The 26089-nt window shown below is 44.0% G+C and overlaps 1 protein-coding gene across 1 annotated transcript; it reads right to left on the reverse strand.

The window, feature by feature from the left end:
- Nucleotides 1-1890: 1890 nt before the first annotated feature.
- Nucleotides 1891-25500, reverse strand: LOC115128798 (collagen alpha-1(XXVIII) chain-like). Its single transcript, XM_065018138.1, has 31 exons — nt 25380-25500; nt 25106-25277; nt 21781-21907; nt 21221-21487; nt 20977-20997; nt 20822-20881; nt 17236-17280; nt 17112-17138; nt 16799-16843; nt 16471-16515; nt 15013-15066; nt 14833-14901; nt 14641-14709; nt 10236-10304; nt 9950-9968; nt 9693-9765; nt 9505-9573; nt 9311-9382; nt 9052-9088; nt 8263-8334; nt 6418-6486; nt 6089-6157; nt 5901-5969; nt 5589-5657; nt 5348-5416; nt 4992-5060; nt 3749-3817; nt 3480-3560; nt 3377-3386; nt 2481-2707; nt 1891-2232 (listed from the first exon to the last, which is right to left on the reverse strand). Exons 1-31 carry the CDS (start codon nt 25498-25500, stop codon nt 1891-1893), a joined length of 2676 nt encoding a protein of 891 aa, XP_064874210.1.
- Between the last annotated feature and the right edge of the window lie 589 nt (nt 25501-26089).

A 26089-nucleotide genomic window follows, 5' to 3' on the forward strand; every position in this document is an offset into this window, starting at 1 on the left:
GGCAGAGGCTGGGTGGTCTTGGGGATGTACTGCCAGTTGGTGGGTGTCTGGGGGGTCTGGGGTCCCACCATAGAGATAACAGGGGGTTGCTGCTTCCCCCCTTGGCCCCCTGATGCTGCGGGCATGACGTCTGGGAGCTTGTTCAGGGGTACCTCGAAGACCGATGTCTTGCCAGTGTCGATTTCATTCTCGTTGAAGCCGGGGGATTCTGGGGCCCGTGAGGAGGGAGGGCTCTCATTCTCAAATATTGGTGGTCCAGGCTGGAGAGGGAGAAATATACAGAGGAAGAAATATCAAATGACTACGCATTCCAGACATAGTGATCACTGCAGCAGTCATGGTAACAGACTGGATGTTAGAGTCTTACGCAGCTATTTACAGTCCTATGTAGTTTGTTAGAGTGTAGTTTATTAGAGTGTAGGTTATTAGAGGGTGGTTTATTAAAGTGTAGTTTGTTAGAGTGTAGTTTATTAGAGTGTAATACATAGTTTGTTAGAGTGTAATTAGTGTATTGGTATGATCATGTGAAATGTCTACTTTCATGTGGTTTTGTCCATTTGTTCGTCCATTAAGTGTCTTAGTATGTTCCTCCCATAAGTCCTACAAAATTCAAAAGGCACTCCCACATCTGAGCAATATTATTTGCAGGTGCATGGCAACAGTTGAACAAGATGAAGGAGGAAACCTCACACTGCTCTTGATAGTATCACTGCTATTTAATAAGCTAACGTATTGGCCTCACGGCCTTCGTCAGAGAAAGAGAAAGCTCTGACGATACGTAAGCTTATTAAATATCCGTGATACGATCAAGAGCAGTGTGCGGTTTCCTTTTTCCTTCATCCCGTAAGTTCTAAAAGTGTTTTCTCTTACTCTTCTGTAATCGTCCTCAAAGTTGGGTATGCCCCCCCTGTCTGGGACTTCTCTGTAAACCTCAAGGGTGGGTATGGGGTTGTGGATGAAGAGGTTCCACCGTTGTGCTCACAGATCTGGCTGAGCAGCGTACTCTCCAGGGCTGTGCCAAGACAGACAGTTTAAAAGACTAAAATCAACCTCAATCAAGTTCATTTCAAGCTAGTAAAGGATTAAATAGTCATCCAGGGAGTTTCAAAACACAGAACAATCATCACCAGTCATAATAGAATGTCACTGGCCTGTTTCTCTGGCTAGTGTGTGGGAACTCCACCACTTGGTCATGTATAGCACTGTTCCGTGCCGATCTACAGAAATCAAGATATCTCCTTCACAAACCCCTTAACAGGGCTGGTCAGTAGAGTTCTTAGAATAGATCTGTTGTCTGTTCTTTTATCAATTTAAGCATATGTATTTAGATAGGCCGATGCCGTTCACATGGATTTCATTTTGTATTGACTGCTATGACTGTGGATGTAAATAAAACCGAACTAGAACCATATACTAGGCAGAGTCTAGCACTTCATCTAGAGTCTAGCACTTCATCTAGAGTCTAGCACCTCATCTAGAGTCTAGCACTTCATCTAGAGTCTACCACTTCATCTAGAGTCTACCACTTCATCTAGAGTCTACCACTTCATCTAGAGTCTACCACTTCATCTAGTCTTGAACTTCATCTAGAGTCTACAACTTCATCTAGAGTCTACCACTTCATCTAGAGTCTTGAACTTCATCTAGAGTCTACAATTGCATCTAGATACTACAATTGCATCTAGATACTACAATTGCATCTAGAGTCTACAACTTCATCTAGAGTCTACAACTTCATCTAGAGTATTGAACTTCATCTAGAGTCTACAACTTCATCTAGAGTATTGAACTTCATCTAGAGTCTTGAACTTCATCTAGAGTCTACAACTTAATCTAGAGTCTACAACTTCATCTAGAGTCTACAACTTCATCTAGAGTCTTGAACTTCATCTAGAACCACATACTGGGCAGCAGCATGAAGTCGTCGATCAGGTACATGTGTTCCTCGTCTGGGTCGGAGGCGATAGCGATCATCTCAGATTGGAACTCTGCGTACAGCGGGTCTTTCTTATTCACCACGCCGATGACAAACATCTCAATGCCGGCGGTGTGGGCCTCCCTGGCAGCTTCCTCGGGCTGCACTGCGTCACGTCGGTCTGCCTGCCCATCGGTTAGTACCACGGCAACTTTACGCACACCGGGCCGCGAGGCCTGGAACAGCTGGTTGGCTCTCCCAATGGCACTACCCGTAAAGGTGCCCTCGCCCAAGTACGGCATTTTCCTCACCGCAGCCTGAGAGAAATTACACAGACAGACAGACAAATAGATATAGATATATAGATAGATGATAGACATACCAGGGGATGAAAGAGTGAGTGTAATTAACATCAGACAGAAAAAGGATACAGCAGAATAAACACAGATCTGCTTCAAGAATGTCTAGGCTTTAGCTCAGAGGGCTAATACAGTTGTGACATGCAGGAGACCCGGGATTCGAACCCAGTATGTGACAGGTACTCATCTGCGTCAATACTACTGACCTTGACGTCGTTCTGGCTGGACTGTTGCGTCAGACTGACCACCACTATGTCCACATGACTGTAGAGGACCACACCGATCCTGCTGGCCTCGCGGTTCACAGATACACGGTCAATCAGGGTGTTCACAAAGTCCTTGACCACCTCGAAGTTCTCCGGTCCAACGCTCTCTGAGCTGTCAATCACAAACACCAGCTCCAGAGGACTCTCTCTGCACTTCACACCACAGCCTGAGAACGTAAACATAGAGGCAGTCTATATCAATCAATCAAATGTATTTAAAAAGTCATTTTTACATCTGCAGTTGTCACATAGTGTTTTACAGTAACCTAGCCTAGAACCCAAAGAGCAAACAGAAGCCCATTTGATTTATTCATGTTTATTTATTTAGCAAAGGATTGTCCAGCAATAGTAACAATTGCCACTGTTTTCCAGGGAGCTCTGTGCACAGTTCCTTAGAAAGAAAGAATGTTGGCTAACACTTTAACAATGGTGTTTATGTTCTGTAGGTATTCAATTTTTTTTTTTTTACCTTTATTTTACTAGGCAAGTCAGTTAAGAACAAATTCTTATTTTCAATGACGGCCTAGGAACAGTGGGTTAACTGCCTGTTCAGGGGCAGAACGACAGACTTGTACCTTGTCAGCTCAGGGATTTGAACTTGCAACCTTTCGGTTACTAGTCAAACGCTCTAACCACTAGGCTACCCTACCAACCCTGAGCTGTTTTAACTCACCACAACTTTCCCTGATAATTTTGATGACTTCCTCTCTCTGTGGGTGGAAGAGGAAAACATTTAAGATATTAAAATATGGTTGAGAGACATAACAAAGGTGCCATTATGAAACCGTATGGATTTTGTGCTCTACTCACTGTCAAGCCAGGATCCCCCTTCTCACCGGATTTCCCCTGCAGGTTTGAACACAGGTTAGCGATCAACATATAAATTAACCATGACATACGTTATTTTATGACCATGATGGGACCAGAAGACGATCATACCATGGGTCCTATAGATCCTGACTCTCCAAATTCTCCCTTGTCTCCTTTCTTCCCACGGTCTCCAAGAATCCCCCTGTCTCCCTGTGTACAGTAATATGACAACAGTATCGTTAAGAACATCAACAAGAACATTTATATTGAACAGCAAATGGTTGTGTGTCCATGTTGGCATTGAACCAGTCTGTGTGTGTTTGGCAGTTACAGTCCTGTGTGGCTCAAGTTGCTGGTTCAATTCCTGCAGGGATCAAAAGCATTGGTTAAGTTTGTACCTTTTCTCCTGGAAAGCCGTCCCCTGGAGGCCCCCGGGGGCCCTTTGGCCCCTCGAACCCAGGCTCTCCCTGAATGTCGAAAAAAGACAAGACTAATGATTAGTATGATTAATCATTGCTAATGTTAAAACAGCTCACAATACTGTATACAGCAGCACACAGAATATTGTACCATGTCAGATTGATAGTACCAAAACCAATTTCCCTCTGAACATACAGGTAGCTGCCAAAATAAAATAAACACTTGAGTAAAAGTATATTGAAAGCAAGTGCTTCCACACAGGTGTGGTTCCTGAGTTAATTAAGCAATTACAACATCCAATCATGCTTAGGGTCATGTATAAATACACAGTTGCCCATTGTCTTGGCTACCATGGCTAGAAGAAGCATAGGGGGTTTAAAGGGTGTGTGTCAGTCACCAGATCTCAACCCAATTGAATGGTTATGGGAGATTCTGAAGCTGCGCCTCAGAGAGCGTTTTTTCACCACCATCAACAAAATGGAATTTCTTGTGGAAGAATGGTGTTGCATCCCTCCAATAGAGTTCCAGACCAGTATAGAATCTATGCCAAGGTGCATTGAAGCTGTTCTGTTGGCACGTGGTGGCCCAATGCCCTATTACCTGTGGTTCCCCACTTGAACATAGCACAGTCTTTCGTTTCTGGGGCCATGAATGACATACTGCACTACAATTACATTGGCATTTAATTAGAATTGCAGTTGATAGATTGTCACTATGACATAAGTATCCAATAAATCGTCACGCCCTGATCTGTTTCACCTGTCCCTGTGATTGTCTCCACCCCCTCCAGGTGTTGCTTATTTTCCCCAGTGTATTTATCCCTGTGTTTCCTGTCTCTCTGTGCCAGTTCATCCTGTATGTTTTCCAAGTGAACCAGCGGTTTTCCCGTTCTCCTGCTTTTTGCTATTCTCCTTTTTCTAGTACTCCCAGTTTTGACCCTTGCCTGTTTCTGGACTCTGTACCCGCCTGCCTGACCTTTCTGCCTGCCTTGACCATGAGCATGTCTGCCACTTCTTCTGGACTCTGATCTCGTTTTGACCTTTTGCCTGTCCACGACCATTCTCTTGCCTACTCCTTTTGGATTAATAAACATTGTAAGACTCCAACCATCTGCCTCCTGTGTCTGCATCTGGGTCTCACCTTGTGTCATGATATACATATCACACCATTATCATTATGATCACTATCTCAGGCCAGTCCAGCGTGATAATGAGGCCCTACCTTGGGCCCCTGGATGCCCTCTCCTGTGATTCCTGACAGACCAGCTGGACCTGGCTGACCCACAGAACCCTGCAAAACACACAAACATTAGTTCAGTTCCACATTACAATTTTCAAAAATAAACCTTAATTAAAAGTACACTGGCATTGAAAAGAAACAAGAGATGTTGACAAAAGGTGTCTACAAGAAGATCTACAGCAGATGAAGGATCTATGCCGGGAGTAAGGGCTAGGCTAGGGGGTAGGGGTTAGGGGTAAAGGGTAGGGGCAAGGGGGTAGGGGCTATGCGGTAGGGGGTAGGAGTAACGGGATGCAGGCTGTTTCTGGACTAATCCTGTGTTTCCAGTCATCACTGACCTTAAGTCCCAGCAGACCAATGCCAGGAGGTCCTGTTGGCCCTGGAAGTCCTGATGAACCTCTGCCACCCTGAAACACAAACATAATATGAATTAATGTTTCATTGTACACATACAGTGCAGTATATACACTCATGAGAGAGAGAGAGAGAGAGTGTGTAAAACCGTGCCTGTAAAACTGTGATTCATTGTGTGAAGGATTAGAGTTAACATTGTGTGTATAAGGTAAGTTCAGCGCTTACCTTAGGGCCAGGTAATCCTTTCCCTTCAGGTCCCAACTCTCCTGGTTGCCCTGGCAACCCTGGGAGGCCCTGTTTACCAACAAGAACAAGACTGGGTTCATGTGTTGGGATTTCATTTTCAATGCATACTAAATCGCTTATGAGGATGAGATGTAACTTAATAAACAAGTGATACTGGCAAACGGAGTGTGCAGTTTTTATATTATATTATATATATATCCCACACATCTGCAAGTAACTTCAAATACAGAGATACAGGGCTGGCGAACTAGACTAGGGTTTTTAAATAACTAGCAACATCAATAGTCCCACCTGAGGTCCTGTGTAGCCGTCTCCCTTCAACCCTGGTGGTCCAACAGGTCCAGGGTTCCCCCTCTCACCCTGAATGGGAGAGAAACACACACAGAAAAATATGTGTTATTGTAGTACTAGCTTGCTGCCAAAACCTTGGCAATAATGTAATAAAGCTGGGCCATGTTCTAACTGTCCGTTGAGGTTACCGTCGACCCAGCGATGCCCACTCCAGGGTCTCCTACAGGCCCAGACTGCCCCACTGGTCCAAGGTCACCCTGTCAATGTGGACCATACGGTTTTAGTGCTGTGTATGACAGAGCATTACATGCATGGGTGTGTTACTCAGTAGTCACTTTATCTGAGACCTGAAGACTTGAATTAGTTCCTAGAGTTAATGGCTAGGCTTTAGTTTACCGGGCTTATGGCACGCAGGGGACCATGGTTTCCAACACAGGTCAAGAGCTGATATTTCTAAGACACTATGTTGTGTGTGTGTGTGTGTGTGTGTGTGTGTGTGTGTGTGTTTACCACTTACCTTTGACCCAGGTAGGCCCCTGCCAGGAGGACCTGGTAGACCCATCATTCCAAAACTGCCAGGCTCTCCCTGACCAGAAGAACAGAGACGTGAGATACATGACACCGTGAACCTCACAGATGACAAACAAACAATAGCCAGGTAACTACAGCAAACACACACGACCTGTCCCGCTGATATGTTGAACCAGCAGTCAAAAGCCACATCTCATATTATGAGCCAACTCTACTGTAAAGGAGCCTAATGGGAGTTTACTGATATTGTCATGATAAATGTTTTGTTAAAAAATACCTCTCATAGGGTAAACAAGCCTAAAAGAGATGGAAAATACAGTTATGTGTGGGAGAGCTTACTGGTGTCGTTATAAAGCATATTGTTCATGTCTTCTTTATCCTTAATCAAACCATTTCATACAACAGCCCCAATAAAGTAATAACTCAAATAGTTTGTAAAGTAACATAAGCAATACTTCTTTAAAATTTGAGAGAAATAAGCTTTTTGTGCAAATGGAACATTTCTGAAAACTTGAATTTCAGCTCAGCAAACCTGGGACCAACACTTTATTTATATTTTTGTTCGGTATAGTACGATATGTTACGTTTCGTATGGTATGTATTAATTTAGGGATGTCCATCATCCATTTAGTATAATATGTTCCGACTTACAATTCCTATGATATGTTACAAATTCCAATTTGTTGTGGTTAACGTTAGCTGGGTGGCTAGGTGGCTAATGATAACATTAGCTAGCTGGCTAACATTAGCTAGGCGAGGAGTTAGGGTTATGGTTAGGAGTTAGGCTAAAGGGTTAAGGTTAGGGATAGTTAAAAGGGTTAAGGCTAGGGTTAGGAGAAGGGTTACGTAAGTAGCTGCAAAGTAGGTAAAAAGTACTAAGTAGTTGAAAAGTTGCTAATTAGCTAAAATGCTAAAAGAGATTCGAACACGCAACCTTTGGGTTGCTAGATGTTCTCGTTATGCACTGACCGATCCACTACGACCAACCATCCTCCTTTTGTTTTTGTTTAAGTAACCTTCTGTCTTCTGTAACCATACCAAACATAACATATCATACTAATTTGAGTGTCCCCAGATTTACTTTTCTAAGTTCCGTCTAGTCTATGAGACCAGGCTGTAAAATGTAGTGATGGAACACAATGGTTGCTGGCTTCTTGTCAATGCTTATGGGAACCATTGAGGAAACAGAGCACATATTGCGAATTTGGGCAAGCGTTTGCATAGAGGGCCTGATTGAGTGTTGAGATAGGTACAACTCAGACATCCTTGATGTCAATGGGAGACTTACTTAAAAATGCGTGAAGATCTCAAGTCAGAATACCACCCAGACTGAACATGAAGTTGAAGAATTCCAAGCAGCATTCCATTCATGTAACTTGAACCCTGACCTTCCATAACATCTAACTAACTACAGCAGGGATGATGTTGGTGGTGTCCACAAAAAAACACATTTTGCCATGGGATGTAGAGACAATGTTGCCATTTTAAAGCAAGTTTGCATCAATTCGACACATTTTGCCATGGGGAGGAAAGAAAATGTGCAGTTTTACAGCTAATTTCCTGTAATTCTACACATTTTTGTCATAGGGTGGAGACAAATGTTTGCATTTTTTAATATGATAACTGATGATCAATGGGTGTAATTTGACCATGTATACTACAAGTTTAGATATCTGGCCACTAGACTAACTTACCAATCTAAAACATGTTAGCTGACATGGGCTAATTGACTGATTGATGATGGGCAACGAAATTACACCTTGTTCGATGAGAGTGCAGGGGACAACTTTTTAAGGCTATGCACAAACTAAGAAGTGTGGCTTTAACATACCTTGGCTCCTGCAGGTCCCACGGGCCCTGGCGTTCCTGGTAGTCCCCTCACCCCCCGGTCACCTCGATCACCCTGTAGATAAACACACAAGTGAAATCATTCAAAAAATGATATGTAGATACAAAGACAGAGAAAGTATGTACCAACCTATGATGTGCATACCATAGAGCTATGGTCTAAAGTAGTGCACTATATAGGGAATAGGGTGCTATTTGGGATGCGGGCACTGTCAGGATTCTCTGGAATGCAGCAATACTGTGTTTGCACTTCCGTTTCCAATGCAGGTGCCATTCATCATTCATCTTATTATATTTTGATGTATAATCTTGCTTGGAATTGCTTTTCAAAGGTGAAGCACCGGTCAGGCAGTCTAGTTGTATTGGATAAAGACTTTGTGAAATTTTTCAGTAAATGTTTATTCATCCAGCCTGATCTATACGGCATGTTTAATATGGCGGTAATGATGAAGATTTCTCTGTTGTCACACCCTTTGACCGGTAAACTTACTCAACTCAATTGTGTAAGGCCCAGCGCATCCTTTACTTTGAAGGTTGACCATTCAGGAAGTCCTCTCCTGTATTGCTTAAGGTGGAGTTTAATAATCGGTCGCACTCCTATACTGGACGCAGGTAATCCTGTGTTTAACGTAGGTGTATGTAGGTATGCCAGCACTACAGTGCCAAAGGTTTCTATAGGACTGTGGGTGGTTGTCTGGGTAAACATTTTATATCCAAAACCTTCAAAAAAAGAACTCTACCTTTTCTCCAGGAATTCCTTTCCCAGGCTCACCCTCTGTCCCTCGCAGTCCTGGTAAACCAATCTCACCCTGTTTCAAGACACCAAGGAGAATATAAAAATACACACAATGAACAAGTTAGCAAATTAACTATTTCAAATGTCTGTGCTCTGTGCGTTTGCGTGTGCATTTTAAAGCAGTTGGACGAATAAAGATGACTTAAACTTTAGAGCAAATCATTCCTTACTTTAAACTCTAGTAAATATACAATGGGGCGCAATGATCTTTGACCTCCTTTGACCCGTTACTTACCTTAGGTCCGACCACTCCATCTTCCCCGGGTATACCAGGTATCCCAGAAGATCCGTCAGGTCCTGGTTCACCCTGGAGAAGACCAAAGACCAGACACTCACATTCAACACCTGCTCATCTCAGCTGTACATACAGTGAATGTACATAATATCCGGTGTTGTATGTTTCATTGGGGACCTTTGCCATTAACTCACCTTTGACCCTGGCTCCCCGACTCCTCTCTCTCCCTGTGGTCCATGCTCTCCTGGGAAGCCCTGGTCACCCTGTGGAGAAGACAACTGGATCAGTCCCTGATTAGAGGTGAAGAATGAAAACAAGCAGTAGTACGGACCTCATGGTCTGGATTTGAGTAAGGGTCACCCACCACCATATTTAGTTCCACCCACCTTTGGGCCGACTATTCCCAGCCCTGGTGGCCCCCGAGGGCCGGAAGATCCAGATGGACCACTGTCTCCCTGCAAGGAGAGAGAGGGACAGAGATTAGTCAGTTTAGTTATAATTGAGTGATAAAACAAACTAGAAAGTCGGTTGGATACAAATTGAAATAGTGGAACACAGTGGAAACAATGTAATCATTTAATAGGCCTGCCTTTTCTCCTTGGATCCCTGCACCTGGAAAACCCACCAATCCTGGCAGACCTGGAGCTCCTGTGTTTCCCTGGAGGTCAGAGGTTAAAGGGATCAGGGGATAAGCGGTAGTCCCTTAGTGCAGGGGTTCCCAAACATTGTTTTTTTTGCTTCTGAGCCCCTTTTATGATAGCAACTTCATCAGGGACACTGTCATAATATCAGAACACAGTGGTTCTGCAGTGCATGGCTGGACTTGCCAAGTCTCGGCCCCTGGGAATTAACATTTAAAAGGCCCCCCTCTTGGCATCAGAGAGACAATTTTGACGGTTTAGGGTCAGGGTTAGGGTCAACATACCTTGTCACCTTTCAACCCTGAACCCGGGGTGCCGCGGGTGCCCTTAGGACCCTCGTAACCCCTGTCACCCTGAAACACAACATACACCCTGAGCCATTAGCTAGGTACACACTTTACTGTATAAATAAGAAAGGTATGTGATTCCTACATGTCATATCTCACGCACAGCTCACTATAGCCTACACATACAGAACATATCCAAGCTAGACTATTCAGTGGTATGAACAGCTAGTGACGGTGTCTCACCTTAGGCCCTGGTAGACCCTCTCCTGGGAACCCTTGTGTTCCCTGCAGGGTAATTCCAATATGTCTCAACTAGTGGATATCCTGACACACTGCAGGGTAATTCCAATATGTCTCAACCTAGTGGATATCCACACTGCAGTAGTCTCAACCTAGTGGATATAACACTGCAGGAATAAAACCTAGTGGATATCCTGACACACTGCAGGGTAATTCTACAATATGTCTCAAAGTGGATATCCTGACACACTGCAGGGTAATTCTACAATATGTCTCAACCTAGTGGATATCCTGACACACTGCAGGGTAATTCTACAATATGTCTCAACCTAGTGGATATCCTGACACACTGCAGGGTAATTCTACAATATGTCTCAACCTAGTGGATATCCTGACACACTGCAGGGTAATTCTACAATATGTCTCAACCTAGTGGATATCCTGACACACTGCAGGGTAATTCTACAATATGTCTCAACCTAGTGGATATCCTGACACACTGCAGGGTAATTCTACAATATGTCTCAACCTAGTGGATATCCTGACACACTGTGGATATCAGGGGTAATTCTACAATATGTCTCAACCTAGTGGATATCCTGACACACTGCAGGGTAATTCTACAATATGTCTCAACCTAGTGGATATCCTGACACACTGCAGGGTAATTCTACAGGCAAGTCAGAACAAATTCTTATTTACAATGACAGCCTACCAAAAGGCAAAAGGCCTCCAAAAGGCCTCCAAAAGGACAAAACACACATCACGACAAGAGACAACACTACATAAAGAGAGACCTATAAGACAACAACATAGCAAGGCAGCAACACATGACAACACAGCATGGTAGCAACACAACATAACAACAACATGGTAGCAGCACAAAACATGGTACAAACATTATTGGGCACAGACAACAGTATAAGGGCAAGAAGGTAGAGACAACAATACATCACACAAAGCAGCCATAACTGTCAGTTAGAGTGTCCATGATTGAGTCTTTGAATGAAGAGATTGAGATAAAACTGTCCCGTTTGAGTGTTTGTTGCAGCTCATTCCAGTCGCTAGCAGCAGTGAACTGAAAAGAGGAGTGACCCAGGGCTGTGTGTGCTTTGGGGACCTTTAACAGAATGTGAATAGCAGAACGGGTGTTGTATGTGGAGGATGAGGGCTGCAGTAGATATCTCAGATAGGGGGGAGTGAGGCCTTAGAGGGTTTTATAATTAAGCATCAAAAAGTGGGTCTTGCGACGGGTATACAGAGATGACCCGTTTACAGAGGAGCATAGAATACAGTGATGTTTCCTATAAGGAGCATTGGTGGCAAATCTGATGGCCGAATGGTAAAGAACATCTACTCGCTCGAGAGCCACCTTACCTGCCGATATTTAAATTATGTCTCCGTAATCTAGCATGGGTAGGATGGTCATCTGAATCAGGGTTAGTTTGGCAGCTGGGGTGAAAGAGGAGCGATTACGATTGAGGAAACCAAGTCTAGATGTAACTTTAGCCTGCAGCTTTGATATGTGCTGAGAGAAGGACAGTGTACCATCTAGCCATACTCCCAAATCATTTTATGAGGTGACTATCTCAAGCTCTAAACCCTCAGAGGTTGTATTAACACCTACGGGAGGAGAGGCATTCTTCTTACCAAACCACATGACCTTTGTTTTGGAGGTGTTCAGAACAAGGTTAAGGGGAGAGAGAGCTTGTTGGACCCTAAGAAAGCTTAGTTGTAGAGGGCTATGTCAAGCAAGCGTTGACGTAAGAAAGTTATCTTGTCATCCCTGCTCCCGCTCTTTCCTCCCCCTGGCGCTCGAGGGCACCAGGATCCCCAGCATTATGCACTCAAGCCACCATCAGTACGCACACCTGCCTTCCACCCGTCGCACACATCAGCGATCATTGGACTCACGTGGACTCAATTACTTGTGTCATTACCTTCCCCATATATCTGTCTGTTCCCAAGCTCTGTTCCCTGCTTCGGGATTGATTGTTATATGTCCGTGTTACCCGTGTTCTGACGCTGTTCCTATCGTGTTCTATACCGGTTCGCCAGGCTCCCACACCCCTGCCGGTTCGCGGGGAGTTTACCCCCAGCCGGTTTGCCCAGCACCCATGTCTCGGCCGGCTCGCCCAGGTGGGACGCCGGTTGGCGCCCCTAGAGGGGAGGTTCTTTCATGCCTGCTCCCGCTCTTCCCCCCCTGGCGCTCATGGGTGCCAGGCTGCCCTGCATTACGCACTCCTGCCACCATCATTTACGCACACCTGCCTTCCCTCATCAAGCACATCAGCGATTTTGGACACACCTAGACTCACTCAATCACCTGTTTATTACCTCTCCTATATTTGTCAGTTCCCCGCTCTGTTCCAGCTGCTGCATTGTTTGTCATATGTCCGTGTTTCCTGTGTGCTGACGCTGTTCCTGTCTTGTTCTATGTCTGTTCCTGATTAAAATATTTGACTCCCCGTACCTGCTTCTCCTGTCCGGTGTCGGCCCTTACATACAGTTGAAGTACGAAGTTTACACACACTTAGTTTGGAGTCATTAAAACTTGTTTTTCAACCACTCCACAAATGTCTATAGTTTTGGCAAGTTGAGTTAGGACATCTACTTTGTGCATAACACTAGTCATCTTTCCAACAATTGTTTACAGACAGATTATTTCACTTATAATTCACTGTATCACAATTCCAGTGGGTCAGAAGTTTACATACACTAAGTTGACTGTCCATTTAAACAGCTTGGAAAATTCCAGAAAATGATGTCATGGCTTTAGAAACTTCTGATAGGCTAATTGACTTCATTTGAGTCAATTGGAGGTGTACCTGTGGATGTATTTCAAGGCCTACCTTCAAACTCAGTGCCTCTTTGCTTGACATCATGGGAAAATCAAAAGAAATCCGCCAAGACCTCAGATAAAAAATTGTAGACCTCCACAAGTCTGGTTCATCCTTGGGTGCAATTTCCAAATGCCTGAAGGTACCACGTTCATCTGTACAAACAATAGTATGCAAGTATAAACACCAAGGGACCACGCAGCCGTCATACCGCTCAGGAAGGAGACGTGTTCTGTCTCCTAGAGATGAACGTACTTTGGTGTGAGAAATGCAAATCAATACCAGAAAAACAACAAAGGACCTTGTGAAGATGCTGGAGGAAACAGGTTCAAAAGTATCTATATCCACAGGAAAATAAGTCCTATATCGACATAAGCTGAAAGGCCGCTCAGCAAGGAAGAAGCCACTGCTCCAAAACCGCCATAAAAAAGCCAGACTACGGTTTGCAAATGCACATTGGGACAAAGATCGTACTTTTTGGAGAAATGTCCTCTGGTCTGATGAAACAAAAATTGAACTGTTTGGCCATAATGACCATCGTTATGTTTGGAGGAAAAAGGGGGATACTTGCAAGCCGAAGACCACCATTTCATGAAGCACGGGGGTGGCAGCATCATGTTGTGGGGTTGCTTTGCTGCAGGAGGGACTGGTGCACTTCACAAAATAGATGGCATAATTTCAAGGAAAATTATGATGATATATTGAAGCAACATCTCAAGACATCAGTCAGGAAGTTTAAAGCATGGTCGCAAAAGGGTCTTCCAAATGAACAATGACCCCAAGCATACTTCCAAAGTTGCGGCAAAATGGCTTAAGGACAACAAAGTCAAGGTGTGGCCATCACAAAGCCCTGACCTCAATCCCATAGAAAATTTGTGTGCAGAACTGAAAAAGTGTGTGCTAGAAAGGAGGCCTACAAACCTGACTCAGTTACACCAGCTCAGTCAGGAGGAATGGGCCAAAATTCACCCAACTTATTGTGGGAAGCTTGTGGAAGGCTACCCGAAATGTTCGACCCAAATTAAACAATTTAAAGGCAATGCTACCAAATACTAATTGAGTGTATATAAACTTCTGACCCACTGGAAATGTGATGAAAGAAATAAAAACTAAAGTACATCATTCTCTCTACAATTATTCTGATATTTCACATTCTTAAAATAAAGTGGTGATCCTAACTGACCTAAGACAGGGAATTTTTACTTGGATTAAATGTTAGGAATTGTGAAAAACTGAGTTTAAATGTATTTGGCTAAGGTGTATGCAAACTTCCGACTTCAACTGTATCTAGCCATAACACCTAACGAATATTGTGAACTTACCGGCAGTCCTGGTTCACCCATACCCAAGGGACCGGTGGGTCCAGGCCTTCCCTGGTTTCCTTTATTGCCCTGGGATACAGGAGAAATTAGGATTAGTGTCTGAAAGATCATTAGAGGGATTACTAGAGAGATCACTAGAGAGATTGCATGACAGAAGTAACGGCTCCAAAAATAAAGAATATCTAAACTAACTTTAGGTCCTGGAAAGCCGATGCCAGTATCCCCTGGAGGTCCTGTCACTCCACCAGGTCCACGGTCACCCTGGGAAAGAGAGGGGCATCATTCACCTTACCCCAACTTCCCCAATACATTTTAGCTGTATTTTTATCTAGAACATTTCTGGAGGTATTGGAAGTTTAACGTCATCCTTACTTTGGGTCCTACAAGTCCTTCAGGGCCCTGGTCCCCGGGACCTCCACTAAGACCCTGCCACAGAGACAAGAAAACACCTCGGTCAATGCCTGAATTGAAATAATCTACAGTAGACTAAATTCACAGGGCTTTGAGTTTTTCCTGGATAGAACCCCCCCCCCCCACCACCCCCCTAACTTATTTTGTAATTGGAAATGCGTGTGAGCAGCGATGTGTGAGTTAAACCTAAGCTTTAGTTTCACATTCTCTGGTCAATGTTATCGTATGACAAACAGATCATGTATAGTTTGGAGGGTCAGGGTGTGGTCAATCAAATGATGTTTCCACTAGCCTCATCCTCCTTATTTCTACAATTATTTGCATAGGTACTCCCTAGTCCCCATGGGAACATGATCTAGGACCAGGGCTAAAATTTTAATCTAAAAACCACCACCGTATTCAGGTGATGGACTGCTGTTGTCATGCTAACGCTGGAGGGGCGTGAAAAGCGTTTAAGGAGGAATTAAAGGGGGTAGGTAACGTGCCGAAACACTAATCCTGCAGGACAATAGTCTGGTGGGAGATAATAAACTGCAGGCTTGGATTGACTGCTTTAGATAGGCTCCATTATGGCGGGATAAGGACTAAGCCAGGACTCACATTCCATAAGTGCAGACTGGGAGAAGAGCTTCATACTCAGTGTGCATCTCCATGAGATACTGATGGTTCCAGGGGAGGGTCAGATGTGGGGGTGTAGACACAGGATTCGTTCAATTTGACCACTCACTCATTCACACACAGGTATGAATGGGCAGAGCGTTGTGTGAGGAGTGGGATTCTTCCAAATGTATAAAGCCATGGGGATTTCTCCTCAGTATGTAAATCGAAGACATTCATTTAGAACACATGCAAGTACATATACTGGATTCTAAAGATACTCAGGGCCTTATTAAATTAAACCTAGTTGTTTTACTGTTTCCAGCAGAGGAGGCTGGTGGGGAGTGCTATAGGAGGACGGGATCATGGTAATGGCTGCAATGGAATATTGCAACGGAGTCAAACACATCACACATATGGAAAACACGTTTGACTCCGTTCCATCGATTCCATTCCATGCATTACAATTAGCCGTCTTCCTGTAGCTCATCCCACCAGCCTCCTCTAGTTTCCAGGGTAAGTCAAATATAATATTTTCCCGGTACAGTGCTAAAGTGTGTTAGAAAGAATCGATATGAAGTTGAGTTTTCTTTTTGTTTCACAAGCAGTACAGACATAATGACTTTGACTTATCCTTGGGACTTGGCTGTCTATTTTGTAGGGCCCCAAGTCTGTATCGACAACCAAACAAACATTGTCTGAGGCCTCTGGGAAAAAACATTGATCTGCATGTCTCCAAAATGACCAAGCCACCACCATATTGACCATTTTGTTCGCTGTAACATATGGACAATAAAGTTGTATTATATTATATTGAGTCACCTGCTCTCCTCTGGGTCCCCGAGGGCCTGGAGGTCCGTCTGGCCCCTGTGGGAACAGGTCACAGTCAGGCAGGGAAGAGGGATATAACAGCCTATTGAGGTTGCAGCCAAAAGTCACAAGAACTTTAAAAGGACATGTGCAACTCTCACTCCCAGTTACAAGCTTGCAAGCTGTTGAGTCTAGCGTATAGCTATCTCTTCACAATGCAGTTAATCCTCAGTCAGAAATTCATCCGAATGCACTGAGCAGCAGTTAGTGGGGGGATAGCCATTTACAATGAACAGAGCAGAGGCGTGGAGAGCGGAGAGAGTCATTCATAAAAACCTACTTGATCTCCCTTCATCCCGCGGACGCCACACTCGCCTCTTTCCCCCTGGAAAACATTTGAATCAGAGAAGACTGAATTCTGACTGCGCTGAGCGTTTTAACCCGTGGCGTGCCAGAAGACCAGGGTACTGATTAAAACTGATGTTATCTAGCTAGCATGTAGTATAGAACAAACACTATAGTCTACTGTTTGTTGTCAGGGTAGCATGGGGATCTTGACCAGCTGTTTCACTATGATTCAGTATCTAATCCATCATGGGTCAATTATCTTTGCACAATTAATTTACGGTCACCAAGTAGTACTGGTATCTCACCTTTTCCCCTCTAGTGCCGGGTCGACCCTAAAACAACAGGAGAGACCTCAATAAAAATCTATACATCAGTTATAATTCAACAATATACCTGTATAGATTGTTTTAGTCATCTATGCTACAGTACCTCGATACCCTCCATCCCAGGCCTTCCGTTGATACCAGGTTCCCCCTACAGTGACACCAGAGACCAGACAGTGAATGCATCCATACAGTATATCCATCAACGTATATAAAACCATTCGAATGAACATCAACATATATAAAAACATTCCAACGAACATCAACATATATAAAAACATTCCAACGAACATAAACATATATAAAAACATTCCAACGAACATAAACATATATAAAAACATTCCAACGAACATCAACATATATAAAAACATTCCAACGAACATAAACATATATAAAAACATTCCAACGAACATAAACATATATAAAAACATTCCAACGAACATCAACATATATAAAAACATTCCAACGAACATCAACATATATAAAAACATTCCAACGAACATAAACATATATAAAAACATTCCAACGAACATAAACATATATAAAAACATTGCAACGAACATCAACGTCTATAAAAACATTCCAGCAAACATAAACGTCTATAAAAACATTCCAACGAACATCAACGTCTATAAAAACATTCCAACGAACATCAACATATGTAAAAACATTCCAACGAACATCAACGTCTATAAAAACATTCCAACGAACATCAACGTCTATAAAAACATTCCAGCAAACATAAACATATATAAAAACATTCCAACGAACATCAACATATGTAAAAACATTCCAACGAACATCAACGTCTATAAAAACATTAACGTCTATAAAAACATTCCATTCCACGAACATCAACGTAAAAACATTCCATAAAAACATTCCAACGAACATCAACGTCTATAAAAACATTCCAGCAAACATAAACATATATAAAAACATTCCAACGAACATCAACATATGTAAAAACATTCCAACGAACATCAACGTCTATAAAAACATTCCAACGAACATCAACGTCTATAAAAACATTCCAACGAACATCAACGTCTATAAAAACATTCCAACGAACATCAACGTATATAAAAACATTCCAACGAACATCAACATATTTAAAAACACTGCATTCTTTCTGTCACTACAAATGAACATGGTGGGATTATCTCAGGACAAAACAAAGAACTTACATGAAATCCTTTTGGACCGGGAGAACCGTCAGATCCAGGCTGGGCTGATTTCCCCTGCATATTTCAAAGGAATGGAGAGATCATTCCATCAGAGGATAGAGGACAGATCGTTGGACAGAATGTGACTTTTTCATCACTGGTTGTTCCCATAACATCCCCATAGTGTGTGTAGATTCGTGCGTACAGTAGGTGACCGTGGTCGTTCGGTGCGTGTCCCTGTCTATGCTCTTCCTGTGACCTCTCTATGTATTATCAGTCTCAAACCTTAAGTGGTAGCCTATACAACCTCAGTCCACTCAATAGTGTGAGGGGCCTCTGTGCCATATAGCCTCAAATAACTCAGTAGTGTCAGGGGCCTCTGTGCCGTATAGCCTCAAATAACTCAATAGTGTCAGGGGTCTCTGTGCCGTATAGCCTCAAATAACTCAATAGTGTCAGGGGCCTCTGTGCCGTATAGCCGCAAATAACTCAATAGTGTCACGGGCCTCTGTGCCGTATAGCCTCAAATAACTCAATAGTGTCAGGGGCCTCTGTGCGGTATAGCCTCAAATAACTCAATAGTGTCAGGGGCCTCTGTGCGGTATAGCCTCAAATAACTCAATAGTGTCAGGGGCCTCTGTGCCGTATAGCCTCAGTTAACTCAATAGTGTCAGGGGCCTCTGTGCCGTATAGCCTCAGTTAACTCAATAGTGTCAGGGGACTCTGTGCCGTATATCCTCATATAACTCAATAGTGTCAGGGACCTCTGTGCCGTATAGCCTCAAATAACTCAATAGTGTCAGGGGCCTCTGTGCCGTATAGTCTCAAATAATTCAATAGTGTCACGGGCCTCTGTGCCGTATAGCCTCAAATAACTCAATAGTGTCAGGGGCCTCTGTGCGGTATAGCCTCAAATAACTCAATAGTGTCAGGGGCCTCTGTGCGGTATAGCCTCAAATAACTCAATATTGTCAGGGGCCTCTGTGCCGTATAGCCTCAGTTAACTCAATAGTGTCAGGGGCCTCTGTGCCGCATAGCCTCAGTTAACTCAGTAGTGTCAGGGGCCTCTGTGCCGCATAGCCGCAGTTAACTCAATAGTGTCAGGGGACTCTGTGCCGTATATCCTCAAATAACTCAATAGTGTCAGGGGCCTCTGTGCCGTATAGCCTCATATAACTCAATAGTGTCACGGGCCTCTGTGCCGTATAGCCTCAAATAACTCAATAGTGTCAGGGGCCTCTGTGCCGTATAGCCTCAAATAACTCAATAGTGTCAGGGGCCTCTGTGCCGTATAGCCTCAAATAACTTAATAGTGTCAGGGGCCTCTGTGCCGTATAGCCTCAAATAACTCAATAGTGTCAGGGGCCTCTGTGCCGTATAGCCTCAGTTAACTCAATAGTGTGAGGGGCCTCTGTACCTTATAACCTCAGTTAACTCCCTAACACCCTAATGCTCATCCCCTCCCTGTGTGTTTGCCCACACCTAATCTCCTATCCTTGACCACTGCTTCCAGCCAAAAGCCTCTCTTCAAAAGGCCTGCTAGTCAAGTCCCACTACTCTATTCTTTTATTTTACGCCATGACCCTTCGACCCCTTGCACAGTACAGGCCTGCTACACTTGCAGTGTGGGAAACATTTCCTACTCTTTGATGTGATGCACAGGACCACTCTTGTATACACAGAGGCCTACAAAGAGGCCAGATGCCCCGGCTATGAGCACCTGCTATGAGTATTCAGGGGTGTTACAGGGGCGTTGAACAGTTTATGGTGGGTTAGGGACAGGGAGGCTATTACTGGAAAAACCTCTGTTTGCATACAAAAGGATATGTAGGGGGGTTTACAGCCCAAGGTTGTCCAACTGGTGAACATGCCAGCAATAACACAGGCCTGTCTGAGGATTACTGCTCCTCTGTACTGTCAACCTGGACACATCAACCTGGACACATGAGGTCAATTCATCAAACCAGTCAGTGCTTTCAATGACGACAATTGGAATTAAAACGTCAGTGTACTTCCTGAATTGAACGAATTGACAAAAGACAGAAGAGGACAACAAAACAAAAAGTGAAGAAGAGTTATAAGCGTATGGTATGTACTGGCTACTAGAGGATGCTTTTCAGCAAAAACAAGAATAGGTTAGACGATGAGACAGAAGTGGACAACAAAATAAAAAGTGAAGAAGAGTTATAAGCGTATGGTATGTACTGGCTACTAGAGGATGCTTTTCAGCAAAAACAAGAATAGGTTAGACGATGAGACAGAAGTGGACAACAAAATAAAAAGTGAAGAAGAGTTATAAGCGTATGGTATGTACTGGCTACTAGAGGATGCTTTTCAGCAAAAACAAGAATAGGTTAGACGATGAGACAGAAGTGGACAACAAAATAAAAAGTGAAGAAGAGTTATAAGCGTATGGTATGTACTGGCTACTAGAGGATGCTTTTCAGCAAAAATGTACTGGCTACTAGAGGATGCTTTTCAGCAAAAACAAGAATAGGTTAGACGATGAGACAGAAGTGGACTCACCGGGCTTCCAGGGGGACCTCTTTCTCCTTTATCACACAGACAGGACTTGGGCTGTGGGCACTGGAACCAAGGGAAGCAACATTTGAGTAGACACCTCAGAGATAGTCATCTTTACATTCCAAATGGATGGTTACAAGAAAAAGGGACATACTTACCCCTGTGTTGACAAGCGTGTTCTAAAAAAAAAACAAGAAATAACAGCACTTTATATTTTGATAGCTCACACTTAGGTGCTCAGTAATGTACATGTTTAAATTGAGCCATTTTAATCCTGGTCAGGTAACTCACTGCGTGAGCCCTCCTGAATTGGGATTTAGGGGGTGAAGGAAAACATCAACATCTAGAAGTTTATGGCAATGTTGGTATCCTTGAGGACAGCTCACTCCCACCACCACTCACCAGTTCTCTGAAAAGTTTATCCTCCAGCAGGTTGTCTGTAAGGCTGAGGACGTGCTGCTGTGGCGGGGCGCTGGCGATGGAACGTAACCTGGCATTGGTGGGCATATCCCTGGGTAGACCCGACAGCCCGATGGTGAACAGACGAATGTTGTGGTTCTTGGCCTCGGATGCGGCGGTCACAGCACTGGGGCTACGGGGATGGTCCACGCCGTCAGTCATCAGCAACATCACCCTCAGGCTGTTGGCCGCTGTCTCACGGCTAAACATCTGGGTGTTATAATCATTTGATTGTACTTTGATATTGGGTCTAACACTTGTTTTTTGGTGTGGTGCACTTTGTTCTCAATTGGGTTGACTTTTTTGGGGGATAGTCCTCTATGGATAATCCAACTATCAACAAACGTTCATATGCAACCCTATTGGCTTGGAGCTAAGACTAGGGTTAGGTTTAGGTTTAGTGGAGAGTTAGTTGAATGGTTAGTTGATGGTTAGTTTAACATCCATCAACCATCTGCAAGGGACAATCCAAGTAAAGTGCTACTAGATAATGATATGCAGACCTGTGTAGCGTTAGTGATGGCGTAGGCTGAGTAGGTTCCGTGTCCGATGTAGGCCATGGACGCCACTCTGCTCTGGAACACATCCACATCCTGCCAGTCCCGGAAGTTGTGCTCCAGAGAAACAGAACTAGGAGGAGAAGAAAAATAATAATAAGAAGATGGAGAGCAGTTAAACCTAGATATGTTAGATGGAGAGCAGTTAAATCTAGAGATGTTAGATGGAGAGCAGTTAAACCTAGAGACGTTAGATGGAGAGCAGTTAAACCTAGAGACGTTAGATGGAGAGCAGTTAAGAGAGCAGTTAAATCTAGAGACGTTAGATGGAGAGCAGTTAAATCTAGAGACGTTAGATGGAGAGAAGTTAAATCTAGAGATGTTAGATGGAGAGCAGTTAAATCTAGAGATGTTAGATGGAGAGCAGTTAAACCTAGAGACGTTAGATGGAGAGAAGTTAAATCTAGAGACGTTAGATGGAGAGAAGTTAAACCTAGAGACGTTAGATGGAGAGCAGTTAAACCTAGAGACGTTAGATGGAGAGCAGTTAAGAGAGCAGTTAAATCTAGAGACGTTAGATGGAGAGCAGTTAAATCTAGAGACGTTAGATGGAGAGTAGTTAAATCTAGAGATGTTAGATGGAGAGCAGTTAAATCTAGAGATGTTAGATGGAGAGCAGTTAAATCTAGAGACGTTAGATGGAGAGCAGTTAAACCTAGAGATGTTAGAATGAGAGCAGTTAAACCTAGAGACGTTAGATGGAGAGCAGTTAAATCTAGAGACGTTAGATGGAGAGCAGTTAAATCTAGAGACGTTAGATGGAGAGCAGTTAAATCTAGAGATGTTAGATGGAGAGCAGTTAAATCTAGAGACGTTAGATGGAGAGCAGTTAAACCTAGAGACATTAGATGGAGAGCAGTTAAATCTAGAGACGTTAGATGGAGAGCAGTTAAACCTAGAGATGTTAGATGGAGAGCAGTTAAACCTAGAGACGTTAGATGGAGAGCAGTTAAATCTAGAGATGTTAGATGGAGAGCAGTTAAATCTAGAGATGTTAGATGGAGAGCAGTTAAATCTAGAGATGTTAGATGGAGAGCAGTTAAACCTAGAGACGTTAGATGGAGAGCAGTTAAATCTAGAGATGTTAGATGGAGAGCAGTTAAATCTAGAGATGTTAGATGGAGAGCAGTTAAATCTAGAGACGTTAGATGGAGAGCAGTTAAATCTAGAGACGTTAGATGGAGAGCAGTTAAATCTAGAGACGTTAGATGGAGAGCAGTTAAATCTAGAGACGTTAGATGGAGAGCAGTTAAATCTAGAGACGTTAGATGGTGAGCAGTTAAATCTAGAGATGTTAGATGGAGAGCAGTTAAACCTAGAGACGTTAGATGGAGAGAAGTTAAATCTAGAGACGTTAGATGGAGAGCAGTTAAATCTAGAGACGTTAGATGGAGAGCAGTTAAATCTAGAGACGTTAGATGGAGAGCAGTTAAATCTAGAGACGTTAGATGGAGAGCAGTTAAATCTAGAGACGTTAGATGGAGAGCAGTTAAACCTAGAGACGTTAGATGGAGAGCAGTTAAATCTAGAGACGTTAGATGGAGAGCAGTTAAATCTAGAGACGTTAGATGGAGAGCAGTTAAATCTAGAGACGTTAGATGGAGAGCAGTTAAATCTAGAGACGTTAGATGGTGAGCAGTTAAATCTAGAGATGTTAGATGGAGAGCAGTTAAATCTAGAGATGTTAGATGGAGAGCAGTTAAATCTAGAGACGTTAGATGGAGAGCAGTTAAATCTAGAGACGTTAGATGGAGAGCAGTTAAATCTAGAGATGTTAGATGGAGAGCAGTTAAATCTAGAGACGTTAGATGGTGAGCAGTTAGAGTTAAGTGCCTTGCTCGAGGGCACAACAAGGGCAGAAGATGACATCTTCAGTGGGATACTAATACCAGCAACTCACTGGTTGCCAGCCCACTCCCGCCCAGATTTGTATCCCGGCTGCCATGGGATAGAACCTCTCTGGTTGTTAGCTCATCCCTCTAACCTCTACAGTACCAACATGCTGTACTGCAGTGCAGCCAGCCTCAACCCTCTAACCTCTACAGTACCAACCTGCTGTACTGCAGTGCAGCCAGCCTCATCCCTCTAACCTCTACAGTACCAACCTGCTGTACTGCAGTGCAGCCAGCCTCATCCCTCTAACCTCTACAGTACCAACCTGCTGTACTGCAGTGCAGCCAGCCTCATCCCTCTAACCTCTACAGTACCAACCTACTGTACTGCAGTGCAGCCAGCCTCATCCCTCTAACCTCTACAGTACCAACCTGCTGTACTGCAGTGCAGCCAGCCTCATCCCTCTAACCTCTACAGTACCAACCTGCTGTACTGCAGTGCAGCCAGCCTCATCCCTCTAACCTCTACAGTACCAACCTGCTGTACTGCAGTGCAGCCAGCCTCATCCCTCTAACCTCTACAGTACCAACCTGCTGTACTGCAGTGCAGCCAGCCTCATCCCTCTAACCTCTACAGTACCAACCTGCTGTACTGCAGTACAGCCAGCCTCATCCCTCCAACTTCTACAGTACCAACCTGCTGTACTGCAGTACAGCCAGCCTCATCCCTCTAACCTCTACAGTACCAACCTGCTGTACTGCAGTACAGCCAGCCTCATCCCTCCAACTTCTACAGTACCAACCTGCTGTACTGCAGTACAGCCAGCCTCATCCCTCTAACCTCTGCAGTACAAACCTGCTGTACTGCAGTACAGCCAGCCTCATCCCTCCAACTTCTACAGTACCAACCTGCTGTACTGCAGTACAGCCAGCCTTATCCCTCTAACCTCTACAGTACCAACCTGCTGTACTGCAGTGCAGCCAGCCTCAACCCTCTAACCTCTACAGTACCAACCTGCTGTACTGCAGTGCAGCCAGCCTCATCCCTCTAACCTCTACAGTACCAACCTGCTGTACTGCCGTGCAGCCAGCCTCATCCCTCTAACCTCTACAGTACCAACCTGCTGTACTGCAGTGCAGCCAGCCTCATCCCTCTAACCTCTACAGTACCAACCTGCTGTACTGCCGTGCAGCCAGCCTCATCCCTCTAACCTCTACAGTACCAACCTGCTGTACTGCAGTGCAGCCAGCCTCATCCCTCTAACCTCTACAGTACAAACCTGCTGTACTGCAGTACAGCCAGCCTCAACCCTCTAACCTCTACAGTACCAACCTGCTGTACTGCAGTACAGCCAGCCTCATCCATCCAACCTCTACAGTACCAACCTGCTGTACTGCCGTGCAGCCAGCCTCATCCCTCCAACCTCTACAGTACCAACCTGCTGTACTGCAGTGCAGCCAGCCTCAACCTCAGTCTCCAACCTGCTGCCTGGATCTGCATGAGCCGCGTGCTGAAACGCAGGACGAAGTCTTTCTGCTTCTCAAACAACAGCACCTTGGCCTTCTCTGAGCTGTCCAGGATGAACATGATCTCCACCGGGCAGATCAGAACTATTGAGGGGGAGACAGAGTGGAGAGGATTGCAGGTGAGTGAATGAATTCATGAATTAATGAATTAATGGATTAATTAATTAAAGAATGAAACCCACTTACTTTTCCCTTCCTTTTGGAGGACCTGGTTGTCGTCTCTCTGGCCCTTCCTCCTCCTGCCCTGACCCCTGGCTGTGTGTGTTAGTACCAACACGAGGAGCAACAGCTCCACAACCTTCCTCATCTTGATCTCTTGTCCAGCAGCTCAGCCTAGAACCAATCAAATATGAGTTTGAGACAACTTCTCCTAATTCAGAACATACACAGACACACAAACAGACACACACGCACACACACACTTCTAGTCACAGAAGAGTGCTATGACTTCTGTACACACTAGAGGGCGGCAACACCATAATACAACTTTAAATGACGCCAGATCAATTTGCGCTAATGCGATATCATCGTTTGTTTGCAAGCAAAGAGAACAGGTTGTACATGAAGCCTCCACTGAGGGAATAGCTGCAGCTGTAACTTCATAATGACTACCCAGGAAACCAGAATCACTGCTCTCTGTGTGAAATCATCTGTTTCCTTTACCAAAGTTATTGCCAGTTACTGTTTGCCTTTACAGCAGTAATTTTCAGGATATGGTCAGACAATTATTTCTTCAGAAAATGTTCCCATTTAGTTACAAAATATTATTTTATTTCATGAATTTAATTGGATCGAGTTATTTGAATTTGTCCCAGCCTTATTCATAATATTTAGCCGAAAATATTTCCTTGTAAATGTGTGAATGTAAATGCATAATTCCTGAGAATTATTCGGAG

Source organism: Oncorhynchus nerka, linkage group LG4 (assembly GCF_034236695.1).
Source record: "Oncorhynchus nerka isolate Pitt River linkage group LG4, Oner_Uvic_2.0, whole genome shotgun sequence".
Taxonomy (NCBI): domain Eukaryota; kingdom Metazoa; phylum Chordata; class Actinopteri; order Salmoniformes; family Salmonidae; genus Oncorhynchus; species Oncorhynchus nerka.

Bases quoted from the DNA above. Each gene is read 5' to 3' on its own strand.
- LOC115128798 (XM_065018138.1), bottom strand. From the start codon at position 25,500: ATGAGGAAGGTTGTGGAGCTGTTGCTCCTCGTGTTGGTACTAACACAC. The intron at 20,998-21,220 runs GTGAGTGGTGGT...TTTTTTTTTTAG, and splicing joins ATAAACTTTTCAGAGAACTG to AACACGCTTGTCAACACAGG. The intron at 5,061-5,347 runs GTCAGTGATGAC...TGTGTTTTGCAG, and splicing joins TTGGTCTGCTGGGACTTAAG to GGTTCTGTGGGTCAGCCAGG.